Source organism: Tenrec ecaudatus, chromosome 14 (genome assembly GCF_050624435.1).
Source record: "Tenrec ecaudatus isolate mTenEca1 chromosome 14, mTenEca1.hap1, whole genome shotgun sequence".
Classification (NCBI taxonomy): domain Eukaryota; kingdom Metazoa; phylum Chordata; class Mammalia; order Afrosoricida; family Tenrecidae; genus Tenrec; species Tenrec ecaudatus.
The window spans coordinates 125,468,643-125,483,493 of record NC_134543.1 but is presented as its reverse complement, the minus strand read 5'-3'; the positions used below and the strand labels follow the sequence as shown (position 1 = coordinate 125,483,493).

Sequence of the window (14,851 nt, the reverse complement as noted above, 5' to 3'; positions counted from 1 at the left end):
AGATTTACTAGCCAATGACTGTCATTAGAGGAAGATAATCTTATTAAATAATCTAGATTTTGGTGCTAATATTTGAGTTAAGTCCATCAAATATTTGTTGAGTGCCTTTTGTCAGCAGGCGATATGTAGGGTTTGGGGAAGAGCAAAGATACCACCTACTGTTGTAATCCCATCATTAGATTATAATCTATTAGATTCTAGTGAGCAGTGAAAACAAGCCCATATGAGCAGGATACAAGGTGGCATAAGATAAGTGCTGAAAGAAGAGCACTCAAAATTGTTCTAACAGTTCATTGAATGAATTGGTGTCTCTGTTTCGGAAGAGCCTGGAAAAATGGTTGTGAAGATATTGCAGATGATTCTGTTTTTCATACTTAATTGTACTTTAAAAACACGTGCATCATCACAAAACCTCAGTCTTACTAATTTGTATATTTATTCTACTTGTCAAGTAGAGAAAAGAGTTAATTCAGCATTATTTCTTTATATCGCCTGTGTTTTATTCAAGGTCACGGTGACAGTAATAGCCGCAATATTCCCACCTTAGTAAAAGACATTAGCAATGTGGGCGAGGTCTCGTGTGGCAGTTCACATACCATCGCTCTGTCTAAAGATGGGAGAACTGTGTGGTCTTTTGGAGGAGGAGACAACGGTATGTAACAACTACTTACTGCATTTACTGGTAGCTCGTTTTCTTTTTTCATATATGCTTATCATCAAAACACTCATACAAATGAGCAGAAAATAGTAAACTTTCTGTGTATGTTCTCATAACCATGTTAGCCTTTTGAAGGACTTCCTAATATACATATTTATACAAATGAAATACATACTTACAAAAATATGTATATAGATATCTTTTTAAAAACCACAGAGGACCAATATGTATTCATTGACATTTTATAACACGCTGGCTTTTTTCTAATAGTATTTTATGGTTATCTTTCTATGCCAAACATGATTCCACTCTTGCTTTTAAATGACTGTTAAGTATTCATTCTTATGTTTATGACCCAATTTATAAACTTTGTTTCTAAATATTGAATATCTAGATAGCTTTGAATTATTTCAATATTAAAAGCCACCACTCAGTGAATAGTCTATGGCTAAATCTTGGGCCACTTTAATCACTCCCAATCCCATCAGGATGAGAGTGCACATATCCCTATAGAATTAAAGACTTCTTTTTCAGTAGGTCTTTTTCTGTCTTCCTTGGATGTTCCCTACATCATTCAGTATTTTTTTTAACAATTTATTAGGGGCTCATACAACTCTTATCACAATCCACACATATACATACATCAATTGTATAAAGCACATCCATACACTCTCTGCCCCAATCATTCTCAAGGCATTTGCTCTCCACTGAAGCCCTTTGCATCAGGTCCTCTTTTTTCTTTTTCAGTGATTTTAAGAGTGAAAATGGCATTTAATTTGTATTGTCTCGGTTCCCTGTGAGGTTAAGTTTTTGTGTTGTTGCCCATTTGTTTTCCTTCTTTAGTGATTTGCCAAGTTTTCTATCTAGTGAACTACTGAGTATTTTTTAAAGCTAAAAAACTAATATGCGTATACATTCTTGTTTATGACCTTATGTTCTTTGAATGAATTTGAAGTTAGAAATAATGATCATTAAAGGAAGGAAGCATGTAGAAAAATAATTTTCCTTATCTCTTTTCAAGTGGCTTTAATTATTGGAAATTAAGATACACAGGATGTTGGTTGTTACTTTTCCTGTAACAGAAATGCTTATCTATTAACATTCACTAACCAGAAATTTATAACTTTCCACATCTAAAGATTTTAACTTGATCAACTTAAGTACTTAGAAAAGCACTAGACTAAAAAAATATTTTTTTTCATTTTAATGTGTTTGTTTTTATAGGGAAACTTGGCCATGGTGATACCAACAGAGTGTATAAACCTAAAGTGATCGAAGCTTTACAAGGAATGTTCATTCGCAAAGTTTGTGCCGGGAGCCAGTCTTCACTTGCTTTGACATCAACAGGGCAGGTAGGACTAGCAATGAGCATGCAAGGTGTAGAAAGAGTGTCTCAGGACTAGGTAACAAAAAAGCAATAGTCGTATTGGAATGTATAGTTAAATTATTTTCTTAGCTGACCTACAAAACAAAAGGTTTGCTAATGTTTGAAGAGAGAGAGCACTAAGCTGTCTGTGCTGGCCTATGTGACCGCCAGGATAAACCTTCCTGCAGTCCCCTGGTCTTTAAAATGGTTTCATAAACCCCTTTCCCACTCACCACCCTTTAGACACCATTTCCCTAAACATCATGGCTCGTGGGGAAAGCAAACATAGATATTGCCAGAACCAGTGATTTGGACTAAGTCAGAGAGTAAGGAGAACAGCACCACTTCCATATAGAATGAAACAGTGAATTGGGTTTTGGGTAGTCAGGATTTATAATTCCTTGAATAGATTTTGAACTGTCACATGAGTATTTTGATACTTCCTCCCTATTTGTTTGGTTCTCTCTTGTAGATAGTAATTAGAAAAATGATTTGAAACCTTTAACGGACATTGGCAATAGTCTGGTGATGGGAGGGATATAACCCAATATAATGAGGGCTGACAGTAACTTCCCCCTGGCATTTGCCAGTGATGACAGGGAAACCTAAGCTGACCACCCATTCTTTCACTTTTATGGGTCCGATTATGTGCGCTGGTGGGTGAGATGTTAGGGTGCTAACTCCAAGAGCAGCATTTCAAACCCACCATTCATGCTGATGGAGAAAGATGAGGTAGTTTGATTACATAAAGATTTATTCTTGGGTCACAATGATTCAAAATTGACTTGATGGTATTGGATTTGGTATTATGTGTCAGGCACAATCTTGTTTGTATACTGTTTTCTGACTTAATTCCCCAAAGCTGAAATGAGCATGTAATTTTTTTGGTGGTTGTTGAAAGATTATGTCCTGGAAAGAATTTAACTCAAACTATTCCTTGCCTTTGTTATGTTAATTACACGCTACAACTCTAGTTGCTGCCTTAAAACCTAAAATTTCTCATTTACCTTTTGGATTTTATGGAGATAACCCATATATTGAAGTCAGAAGATGCTTATTTAGTAGCTCTGTGTCTGCAGACACACCAGCTGTTCCTTGAGCCGTATATACTTCCTTCGTATGAAGAGGGGTAATGATTTCTACTTGGCCTACAAATGGCCATATAGAATAATTTTTGAATTTTTTTAATGATCAAATATTTTTCTGATCAAACACTCTTTTGCTTGTTAGCTGTTAATAATAATTGTTGAGTGAATCTGAGAAAACCAACAACAGCCACAAGTTAAACAACAGCCACAAGTTAAACACTTTCCTCAAATAGATAATAGGGCAAGGTCTGCGTCAGTAGAGGCCCATGTCTGTGGGACATTGAAAAAAGCACAAAACAGATTAGCCGGGGCTTCCCTCGTGCTGGCTGGGATGGGAGTCCAGCTGTCGGAGGTGACCCAGGCGGCAGGGAGCACGTGGCTGTGGCAGCTGCGGAGGAGGCGGACCGAAGGAAGCAGCAATAGTGAGGCATGGCAAAGGCAAATCAGAAATATGTGGGAGCAATTTCTGCCACAGGCAGGGCGTCCCCCAGTCTCTCCCCGATCTGGAGGCATGATGCGTCCCAGGAGGTCCAGGGGAACTACAGTTTTCAGGGACCCCCCTGCCACGCCCCTCCGTGACCAGGCCACGCCCCCTCGTGATTGAGGTCCCGCCCACCGCCGTCTCCGCCCTGTGCACCCTGTTTGCCTTGCGCGTCCCTGTGATTTTATTTTATTTTTTACATGTGACTTGGTAGGTATAGCAAGCCCCAGCATCATGGCCAGGAGCCACCCGCCTTCTCACACCGAGCTCACCAGCTCTGGGAAATAGTGTCCCCAAGGAAAAGCTCCACGGTGGAAAGGCACGCCTCGGACAGATAGGTTGGGAAAAAAGCACAAACTAAATCCCTGTGGCAATCTATACAATGATCAAAACAGTAATTCTCATTTTAACACAAAAAAGCTATTTAGAATTATACCATTCTCTTGTTTGCTTGATTGATAGGTTATACTTTTTTTTAACAGAATTTCAGTCATCAAGAGAAGGTCTCAGGAAATTATGTGCGATGTATTTCTGTTTGTATTCCAGGTCTATGCGTGGGGCTGTGGAGCTTGCCTGGGTTGTGGTTCTTCAGAAGCTACTGCCTTGAGACCCAAGCTTATTGAAGAACTGGCTGCCACAAGAATAGTGGATATTTCTATTGGAGACAGTCATTGTTTAGCCCTTTCTCATGGTAAAAGTCCTTTATTATTTTAAGCAAATAATATTAACCATGATTTTCCAAAATGTATTCCTTATAAATTTGTCCTTGCTTTTGTAACTTTGGTTTTTTATAGACAATGAAGTTTATGCCTGGGGCAATAACTCTATGGGACAGTGTGGCCAAGGAAATTCCACAGGCCCTATAACTAAACCAAAGAAAGTGAGCGGCTTAGACGGCATAGCAGTTCAGCAGGTCTCAGCCGGGACATCTCATAGCCTGGCATGGACTGCGCTTCCTAGGGACAGGTATGAGTGCTCGCTTGAACATTTTTTCAATTTTAATTTTATAACATTTTAATTTTAATTTTTAATTACAACAGAAATAGCCACAGAATCAAATAATCCATGTGATTAATCTATTAAATTGTATGGTCTATATTTTATGGTATATATCAATAAAGCTGTTGGAAAAAACAAAACAAATAACCATACATTGTTCATGAGCATTTCTAGTATTGCTTTCTTTTCAGTATTATAGAATTAACATTTAGATTTCCTTTTATTTGAATGTTGAGAATTATTTAAAGACATTTTAAAAATTTAAGTTTCTTGTGAACATTTTTAATTTAAGACATAGAAAAGGAAGATGTCTACATATCAAAGAAAAGATTGAACTGAAATAATCAAAATCAGAACTCACTTTTATTTTTTTAAGTACTTGATTATCTCAGTGCCCTTTATCTGGTTGGTTTTATTGGAAAACAACAATACAGAGACCATAATTACAACCTAAAGCGGTTGCTTTGTGTAGAAATCTGTTTCCTAAAGGGATAGAGACAACCAGGTCTTTTTCTTCTTTTTTTAGAGATCATTTTATTGGGGGCTCTTACAGCTCTTATAACAATTCACATATCAATTGTATCAAGTGTTTTTGTACATAAGTTGCCATTATTTTCTTTTTTTTAAATCATTTTTTTGGGGGCTCGTACAGGTCTTATCACAGTCCATCCATCGTGTCAAGCACGTGTGTACATACATGGTGCCCTCATCATTTTCAAAACATTTTCTTTCTACTTGAGCCCTTGGTATCAGCTCCCCTTATCTCTCTCCTCCCTTAGTGAATGATAAGTTATCATTATTTTCCGATCTTACACCAACCACTGTCTCCATCACCCACATTTATGTTGTCCGTCCCTGGTTGGGGTGGGGCGAGCTCTGTGTCGAGCATTGTGATTGGACAAGCAGATCTTTTGAGTTAGCCACATCTTTTGATTTTTAAGCCACATTAGAAGATTGAATTTTAAGGAATTTTCAAATCTTTTTAGAGTCCAAAACCTCTAAACTCACTGCCATCAAATCATTTCCAATTCATAGTGAATCTACAGGACAGGCTAGAACTGCCCTTGTAGGTTTCCACGCTTTATACTCTTTGCAGGAGTAGAAAGCTTCTCCTTTCTACTGTGGAGTGGCTGGTGGTTTTAAACTGCTGACCTTTCAGATAGCAGCCCAATGCATACTATCCTGTTTCCAGGGTTCCTCATGGTTTTAGACAAAATAGGCTAGTTTATAATTTAGAGAGAGTTAGATTCAAATTTTATACTTTTGGCTTAGAAGGTGTTCAGGACAATCTTACAGAATTATTTTCCAAAACAAAAGCCATAAACAAAATATGTTAAATATGAATAACTTGTATTACACTTGCAGTTCATACCAAAGAACAAAAAAAATCATCTCATGAATGCAGGGGGGTGTGGGTGGGGACCCAGGGCCCATCTGTAGACAACTGGACATTGCAGAGGGGCAGTGGGGAGGAGACGAGCCACTCAGGGTGCGGTGTAGCATCGATGAAACACACAACTTTCCACTAGTTCTTAAATGCTTCCTCCCACCCCCACTATCATGATCCCAATTCTACTTTACAAATCCGGCTAGACCAGAGGATGTACAGTGGTACAGATAGGAACTGGAAACACAGGGAATCCAGGACAGATGATCCCTTCAGGACCAGTGGTGAGAGTGGCGATACCGGGAGGGTAGAGGTTAGGGTAGGGTGGACAAGGGGAACGGATTACAAGGATCTACATATAACCTCCTCCCTGGGGGATGGACAACAGAAAAGTGGGTGAAGGGAGAACGTCGGACAGTGTAAGATGACAAGATAATAATTTATAAATTATCGAGGGTTCATGAAGCAGGGAAGAGCGGGGAGGGAGGGGAAAATGAGCTGATGCTAGGAGCTTACATGGAGAGCAAATGTACAAATGTGCTTTACACAATTGATGTATGGATGGATGGTAAGAAGAGTTGTATGAGCCCCCAGTAAAATGATTTAGGGAAAAAGAATTTATAGTTCATCAGTTTGGCTTCTAAGATCATAAAAATTCACACAAGAGTTGTAGAACTTTTCTTTCAGTAGATTTCAGTGTGTCTAAAGAATCAGGATTTTCTCCTGATAAGAGACAGACCTATGGGCAGTTAGACAAGAAGAGGCTTTAGGCCCATCCCTTTGCCTTTAGGTAGGTGAGTGTCCAACATTTCCAAAACAGGTTCTTCTCCAAGAACTGTTTGGATGGTAAATTCTTGGTTTCTTTCAGTAGCCAAAGTAAAAGATTTTATCTCCATAGTCAAGGAGGTCTTTGTGTATCCTTTTGAAATCTAATGTTGTCATCTTGTGTGAAATCTTCACTTTAGAACTGTTTCATGACTTTTCTATTCTTTCTTTTAGACAAGTTGTTGCATGGCACCGACCTTATTGTGTAGATCTTGAAGAGAGTACCTTCTCACACCTGCGTTCTTTTCTTGAGAGATACTGTGATAAAATAAACAGTGAAATCCCTCCACTCCCTTTTCCTTCATCAAGGTATGCTTTCTTTACACCTAACACGTGTGGGTGCATGTGTGTATATTAGCTGCTTGTTTGTATTTACTGCTACTATTAGTCTTTACTATTTCTCACCACCCCCACCCCCAGTTGAACGATACTCCTCTACATTCTAAAAAGGAGCTAACCTTCGTTACTGATAATAACCTCTAGAGGAAGTTGTAATCAGTATTGCACATCAAGCTTTAAACATTATTCTTGGTCATGACTCAACAAAGTTACTAAAGAGAAAAATTGTTTTTCAAGCTGAGTGACACTTGCTCTTTTATATTAGAAAACCTCAGAGCCTTTTATTTGGTTTCAGGGAACACCACAGTTTCCTCCAGCTCTGCCTGAAGCTGCTTTCAAATCACCTTGCTCTTGCGCTCGCAGGAGGGGTAGCTACCAGCATTCTTGGGAGGCAGGCAGGTCCACTTAGAAATTTGCTCTTCAGACTGATGGACTCCACTGTCCCAGATGAAATCCAGGAGGTAAGAATCTAGCAGTTGTGAATCTGTAACTAAACTACTTCCTTCCTTGAGGTATTAAGACTCGTATATTCAACTGTGCATTGGACATCTTTAGTCAAATGCTCTTTCCTTTCTTCTATTTCCTGGTGGAAGACCTTTTTTGGGATTAACATACCCTTTAAAACAAAGTTCATTTGATAGCTCTACGAAACCTTTCTTTACCTGCATTTCCATCACATTCGCCATGATCTCATGGCTTCACACTTTATTGTAGTGGACAGTATATAAGCATGTCTGTCCTTTCCACCGGACGGTGGATTTGAAGGCAAGGAGTCAATTTTACGTATCTGTAACTGTTGCCCTGAGTGCATGGCTTGCTCAGTGTTGTTGATTCAGTAGTGGTTTGCATCATCGACTAGCCATGCACATTTAGGGGAGAAAAGTTTACTTGATAGAGGAATAGGAGGCCAAGGATAGAAGCCTGATTAGTTCATGTTATTTAACACATAATGTGTAATGTAACATCAATACAACTTATTTATGTTAAGAGGATTCATTTATAATAGTTATAATAATGATTAATACATATATTTATTACAATATTAAATTTGAGGAAATTTAGGAAAAACTCTTATTTTTTGCAATATAAAGCAAAACATAAAACTCACATAATCCTAAATAACCATTGGTTAAAGAAGACATCATGAAGGGAATTTAAAAATACTTTAGAAGAATGAAGCTAGAGACACAGCATATCAAAATTTATGGACTGTAGCAAAAGCTGTGCTAGAGAAAAATTTACAGCAACTAGAAGGAGCCCTGATGGGTAAGCGTTTTACTGTTGACTAAAAGGCCACACGTTCACTCCCACCGTCTGCTCTCCAGGGGAAAGATGAAGCTGTCTGCCCCTGGAAGGATTTACAACCTCCGAACCCCGGGTCGTGCTTTTATGAGTCAGAACCCACTTGATTGCAGTGCTTAATGCCTATATTAAAAAATAGGAATGATCTTAAATTATTGAGATCTCAACTTAGGAAATTAGAAAAAGAAGGTATATCTAAACTCAGAGCAAGCATCAGGAAAGAGATAATAAATATTACAGTGAAACAAATGAATTAGAGAATAGAAAAACAATTGAGAAAAAACACTAAAACATGGTAGTTTTTTAAAAATCAAAGTGACATTGTTTGGCCAAAAGGGGAAAAACAGGAATTCAGATTACTAAAATCAATATTAAGAGGGAGACATTACTATTGCCATACAGAAATTTCTAGATAAAATATGCCTGTCTTGGTATTTTTCTTAAAGACTTCCAAAGAAGAACTTGCATGCTTTCTTTTTTACTCACATGCCACTTTATTTAGGATGTGAATTTATGCTTTGAGTATTTTTATTACCAAGAAAGAGCAGGTCTCATACATTTACTCTTCTTTTTTGATTTTAGGTAGTAATTGAAACTCTGTCAGTGGGAGCAACCATGTTATTACCTCCCTTACGAGAGCGGATGGAATTACTTCATTCTCTTTTACCCCAAGGACCTGACAGATGGGAAAGTTTATCTAAAGGACAGGTATGCCTTTCAGTGGCATCGAAGCAAACAGTAATCCCTCTCCCTCTCTCACAAGTCAATAAAGCTAATCAATTCATCACGTAATACTTGATGGATCTGTTAAATCCTACTTATTTAATGTTACGTGCTGAAAGAGTTCTTAGATTTCTAAAAACTCTGGGTGAAGCAAGGGATGATTTATTAAGATTTTCAGCTAATATTAAAATTATAATTTTTCTAATGATGCTTTCAGAATCAAACCAGAGACCCTTTGACTTATTATTTGTAGTATGCTGGGTTGAAATCAAGGTGTGCCCTGCTGTTTGTTTGATGCCCAGAACTTTGTCTGAAATTGCGTATACAAAGAGGTTTTTATGTTTTAAAGGTTTATGTAAAAGTATTTGATTATATGAGTGTACTTTTCTTTTCCATTTTTAATATCTTATATATATTGCTCAACTCAGTAGAAAAAAATGAGTGATTAATGTAAATTTAGATTTTTTTCTAGAATTCTCCCATTTCCCTTGTCTATTCATTTTAGGCTGATTATTTACTTACTTCTATTTCATCAGTGGAAATATTTTTTCTTTAGAGAATGCAACTGGATATCATTCTGACAAGTTTGCAAGATCACACCCATGTAGCCTCCTTACTTGGCTATAGCTCACCCTCTGATGCTGCTGACCTCTCTTCTGTGTGTACTAGCTATGGAAACCTGGCAGATCAACCTTATGGCACTCAGAGCTGCTATCCAGATACCCATCTGGCTGAAATTTTGATGAAGACTCTCTTAAGAAATTTAGGATTTTATACAGTAAGTTGTTGTTTTTCATTATAGTAAAAAAAGAAAGTAAAGCACTTTTTATAGGAGTGGGAATATTTGAAAGTCTCTAGGTATTTCACATTTAAGTACTCAAGAGACAAATGAAACCCTGTCCCGCACTGCACTGCACTGCACTGCTCCCACCCCACCCCACCCACCAAAGGGGAAAGGGGGCCTTATAAAATCTTCTGGAATATTGTGTGGGTCAAAAAACATATATTTCAGAATTCCAAAGAGATTTCTTTCAGAAATTTACTTAATTTTTCTGGTATTAATGTAGTTATAATAATTAAGCAACTGCTTGATAGATGTTACCACTTAGTAGTCACTAACACGAGGATCATAGCAAAGATTTAAAAATTGCCTATGGGAGGAGGACCGTGGCTTCTCACGTCAGAATCTTGTGCTTGTTCTTTCGTCTTGAAACACTCCAGATGTGATCCTCCTTTGTGCGTTGCAGGATCAAGCACTTGGAGAGCTGGAAAAGAACAGTGATAAATTTCTGCTTGGAGCCTCGTCGTCAGAGAACAGCCAGCCTGCGCACCTTCACGAGCTGCTGTGTTCCCTGCAGAAGCAGCTGCTGGCGTTTTGCCATATCAGTAACATTAGTGAGGTGCGTGATTCTCTGCTGCTTAGGGTGGCTTATCGGTTCTTAAGTATTTGGGGATATTTATCAGGGTCCTGATATTTGGGGATGCCATTATATCTGTGTACTTTGAATCTTTCAAAATTGTAATTTAGGCAACTTTTCCCCCTCCTCAGAACTCAAGCAGTGTGGCATTGCTTCATAAGCACCTTCAGCTCCTGTTGCCTCATGCCACAGATATTTATTTACGCTCTTCAAATTTGCTCAGAGAAAGTCCTTGGAATGGCAGCGTTGGAGGAAAATTAAGAGGTGTGTGGTGTTGGATTTAATCAGTGATTGGAAAGCAAACACCTGTAGCCTTTCCAAAGCCTGAAGAGGCCATGAAGTCTGAGTGGAATAAGAATGATCTTCGTGAGTCTCCATTCTAATGAAGATCCCTTCAGTCTTGGTTTGGGGTCAGAGGTAGTAATGATGGATCTGATCAGTATTAAAAGATTCCAATTGGCATGAAGGGAGGCCTAATTTAAAGACATAACAAAGAATATAAATTCTAAACAATCAGTTTTTAGATGGCGTAAAGTGATGTTCGTATATGCTGTTAATTACCTATCTTCAGCTTTTTGCTGTTGTTTTTATTTTCTTCTCAAGATGCCTTCTTCTCTCGATGTCTATTTAGTGGTGCTTCTGATATTCTACTGACATTCCTCTGTTTTTAAGCATCAGAGATCATTATTTTATTTCTTAATGTCTCTTTTGCACATATATATATAAACAGGAGAGGAGGCGGGGTGAAGGGGCTGCCTCACTCCCCTCCCCCTCCACTTTCCCCAGTATAGAAGCTTTGTGGTGCCACCCTGTGGGTGTTGACGGCTGACATAGAGGTTAAAAAACACTTTTTACCTGATGACAGTTTGACATATGGAGACTGGAGTTCAGTTAAAATCTTTCTGGGAATTAAAATACTTGGGTAAGTCCCTCTTTGGACATGTCCTTTAATATTGAGCATTCTCTGAACTTTGCCTTCAACTCATTATTCTCCCTAGCTGATCTCCCTAATTTCTTTAACCACGCATATGCCCAGTGATTCTCCAGCATCTGCATATTGCTGAGACCTCTGTTTCTTACCGCCAGAGCTTTTTTCTAATTGCCCACTGAGTGTCTTTCTCTTGGTTATGTATACTTTCCCCAAGGCAACTAAAAGTTTAAATTGTCTATTCAGTATGTCATCTCAAGTCCTCTGCTGAAGAAAGAAAGACACAAAAAACGAAAGCTGCTTCTTCGCTGGCTATTTTCCAGCAACTACAGTTTAATGCATTCAAAGAGCTCATTTCTCCACGGTCCTCCCTACCACAGAGTACTAAGAAAAGCAATAAAACCCAACCAAATATCCTTCCTCTGCAATTCCTCAAAGCACCATTGAGTCTATTTTCCTAGACCCTTTAGTATTTGTGCCTTTTCTTGTGCTGCCACCCTGTGTCGCTGTGTGTAGGTGTCGCTGTGTGTAGGTGTCGCTGTGTGTAGGTGTCGCTGTGTGTAGGTGTCGCTGTGTGTAGGTGTCGCTGTGTGTAGGTGTCGCTGTGTGTAGGTGTCGCTGTGTGTAGGTGTCGCTGTGTGTAGGTGTCGCTGTGTGTAGGTGTCGCTGTGTGTAGGTGTCGCTGTGTGTAGGTGTCGCTGTGTGTAGGTGTGCGTTGTCTCTGTAACCAGCCCCGGGTTCTTTTTCAGTGTTCTCTAAGTCTCCTATCGGCAGAGCAACAGCTTATAGTTTCTCAAAGGACTTGTACAAACTCTTTCGTGTCCTTAAATATTTTGCTGTTAACACATATGTGCAGACTTGTGTCTAGAAAATAAAAATAACTCTACCTGTTCTTTTCAAAGATCATGTTTTTGGTGAAAATTTACACAGCAAATAAGGCTTGCATTTAACAGTTTCTCTACATATAGTTCAGTGACATTTGTGACATTTTTTACAATGTGTCAAACATTTCTTTTTTTCCACTTATTTATTCTGTTTCCATTATGCTTGCTTCTAGCCCTCATCCCGCAAATTTTGTTTTATGGCAGTGTTGACCATTTGATGTCATGTAGGTAATTTTTTAAGAGCTCAGTATTCATAACATTTTTTATTTGTGATTCAGTCTGATACTTAGCTGAAAGGTGTCCTCCAGGAATGGTTCAATTCCAAGTTTAAATTTTAATTATCTCAGGGTGACATTCTCTGGGATTCATCTGCTGCAAGTCCAGCACATCTGGATTTTTAAAAATTTCTTTAAGAATCTGCACTTCCACATTTTTCTCCCAGTCTTTTAGGAGTCGGCACAGTAGGTAGTGTAATAGCAGGCACCATCAAGTTCTGTGGTCTCAGGTTAAAGGAGGATGTGGTCTTGCTTGTTCTTTAGGTCTTAGCTTAGACATTACTTTAACATCTTAGCGGAGCCTTGAGCAGAAAACCTTGATCCCAAAGATTGGTTTGCATCCATTGTGTTCTCCCATGTCACCCTGTATTATTTCCTCTCTGAAATGGATTCTAATCACTGATGCTAATTGTCTGTGTACCTCACTGGGTGACAGCGGATATTTTGAGAGTATCAGTTAGGGTCTCGCCCTTTCACTATGTAATCCGTGCTGATACAGTATCTACCACAAAGTTGATGTTGGTTAAAAATATGAATAGTTTGAAACTACTATGGTTTGATAATGCTGTCAAGGTAATTTTAAGTGATAATTTTGCTTTTCTTGAAAAAAAAGGATTTGAAGCAAAATTGCCAATCTAAAACTAATACAGATAACCAAAAGACAGATCTATTAAGGTGATCTTAGGGGAAAAAAAGTAAATTTTTATTTTAAAATAAAGACGTCCCTCACTGAAATATAAGTGTAAGGCAAGAATTTTATCTGCATGGTTCATGGCTGTATACCCTTCTTTTTCACCCATATCAGTGCCGTGATATTGTAGTCATTTAGTAAATATTTATTGTGTAAATTTTAAAACGAGGATAAATTTGTGAATGAGAAACTCATAATGCATTTTAAGGGAAGTTGGAATTGGTTGACATGGACAATATGTATGCTTTTCCACAAATTGTCTCTTGGTAGCACTGTCAAAAAATAAGTAAATCTAATACCATAGGAGATAGGAGGAACAGTGTGTAACCAAGAGTTGTTGAATACGTTTCATTGTAGGAAGTTTGGCTGAAACACTTCATTCATGCTACCTTTCTCATCTTTCCTAGATGTGATATATGTATCTGCTGCAGGCAGTATGCTCTGCCAGATCGTTAACTCCCTGCTGTTGCTCCCAGTGTCGGTGGCTCGGCCTCTCTTGAGTTACCTCCTAGATCTGCTGCCACCTCTTGATTGCCTTAATAGACTCCTGCCGGCTGCTGCTCTTTTAGAGGACCAAGAGTTACAGTGGCCTCTTCATGGTAAGGAAAGATAATGAAAGAGCAAATAATGCTTTCGAGAACAGTGAGCCCTCCTGCATTCGTCAGGTAAATCATATCTGTCCCTGTGTGTTTTGTATGACCGAAAAGATATGGCTGCTATTTTCTAAGAACTGACACCCTAATGTGGACAACTGGGATGGAATAACTTAGGGAAATTGTTCAAATATATGTATATCAGAGTATCATAAAAAAGGTCTTTGATGGTCAATTTAAATACTGTGTTTTATTGATTCTTTTTCTTTTTTTATATTGTGAAATATTTATTTCTAATTAAAAATAAATGAAATTTTGCCTTGAAGCATGATTCTAAGACAATTTTTAAAAAATAGTTGAAAATTGGATGCATCTTAAAGTGTATGAGAGGAAAGCATTGCCTAATAGGTTAATTGGGGGAGGGGAGAATTTTTGTTTATTTACTTAACCAATCCCAAACCAATGGCTGTTGAGTTGATTCTGTCTTATAGAAACCCTATAGGACAGAGGAGAAATGCCCCCAGAAGGCCTACAAGGCTGTAAATCTTGTACAGAAACAAACGGCCACATCTTTTTCTGGTGGAATGGCTGGTGGGTTCATACTTCTGACCTCTTAGTGCTTAGCCATTAAACCATTAGTGCTCATTTTTTCTCACAGGCACGCAAACGGATACATTATGCACTTGATCGATTTGATGAAAACATTTTATTTTTCAAATACAATGTTTAGTTTTAAATCTTTGACAGTAAAATATTTGGGATTGATTAATATATTGGGATCTTGTTTTTTAAAATTATATTTATTAGTATTTTTATTTTGGGGGGATCTTGTTTTTATTATTAGTAACTTTATAGGAAATAGCATTCTAATTATAAACATAGCTCAAGAACTTT

General features: G+C 38.1%; 1 protein-coding gene across 6 annotated transcripts in view; it reads left to right on the top strand.

Annotated features, from left to right (window-relative positions):
- Positions 1-14,851, top strand: part of HERC1 (HECT and RLD domain containing E3 ubiquitin protein ligase family member 1) — a 196,610-nt gene that overhangs the window by 59,630 nt on the left and 122,129 nt on the right. For all 6 annotated transcript variants that reach the window (XM_075531186.1, XM_075531189.1, XM_075531188.1 and 3 more), the window contains exons 7-17: positions 509-652; positions 1,883-2,010; positions 4,140-4,284; positions 4,388-4,559; positions 6,979-7,113; positions 7,439-7,604; positions 9,028-9,153; positions 9,725-9,946; positions 10,416-10,568; positions 10,718-10,850; positions 13,772-13,963. In XM_075531186.1, the coding sequence (XP_075387301.1) occupies positions 509-652; positions 1,883-2,010; positions 4,140-4,284; positions 4,388-4,559; positions 6,979-7,113; positions 7,439-7,604; positions 9,028-9,153; positions 9,725-9,946; positions 10,416-10,568; positions 10,718-10,850; positions 13,772-13,963 (1,716 nt within the window). The remainder of the gene's footprint in view (positions 1-508; positions 653-1,882; positions 2,011-4,139; positions 4,285-4,387; positions 4,560-6,978; positions 7,114-7,438; positions 7,605-9,027; positions 9,154-9,724; positions 9,947-10,415; positions 10,569-10,717; positions 10,851-13,771; positions 13,964-14,851) is intronic.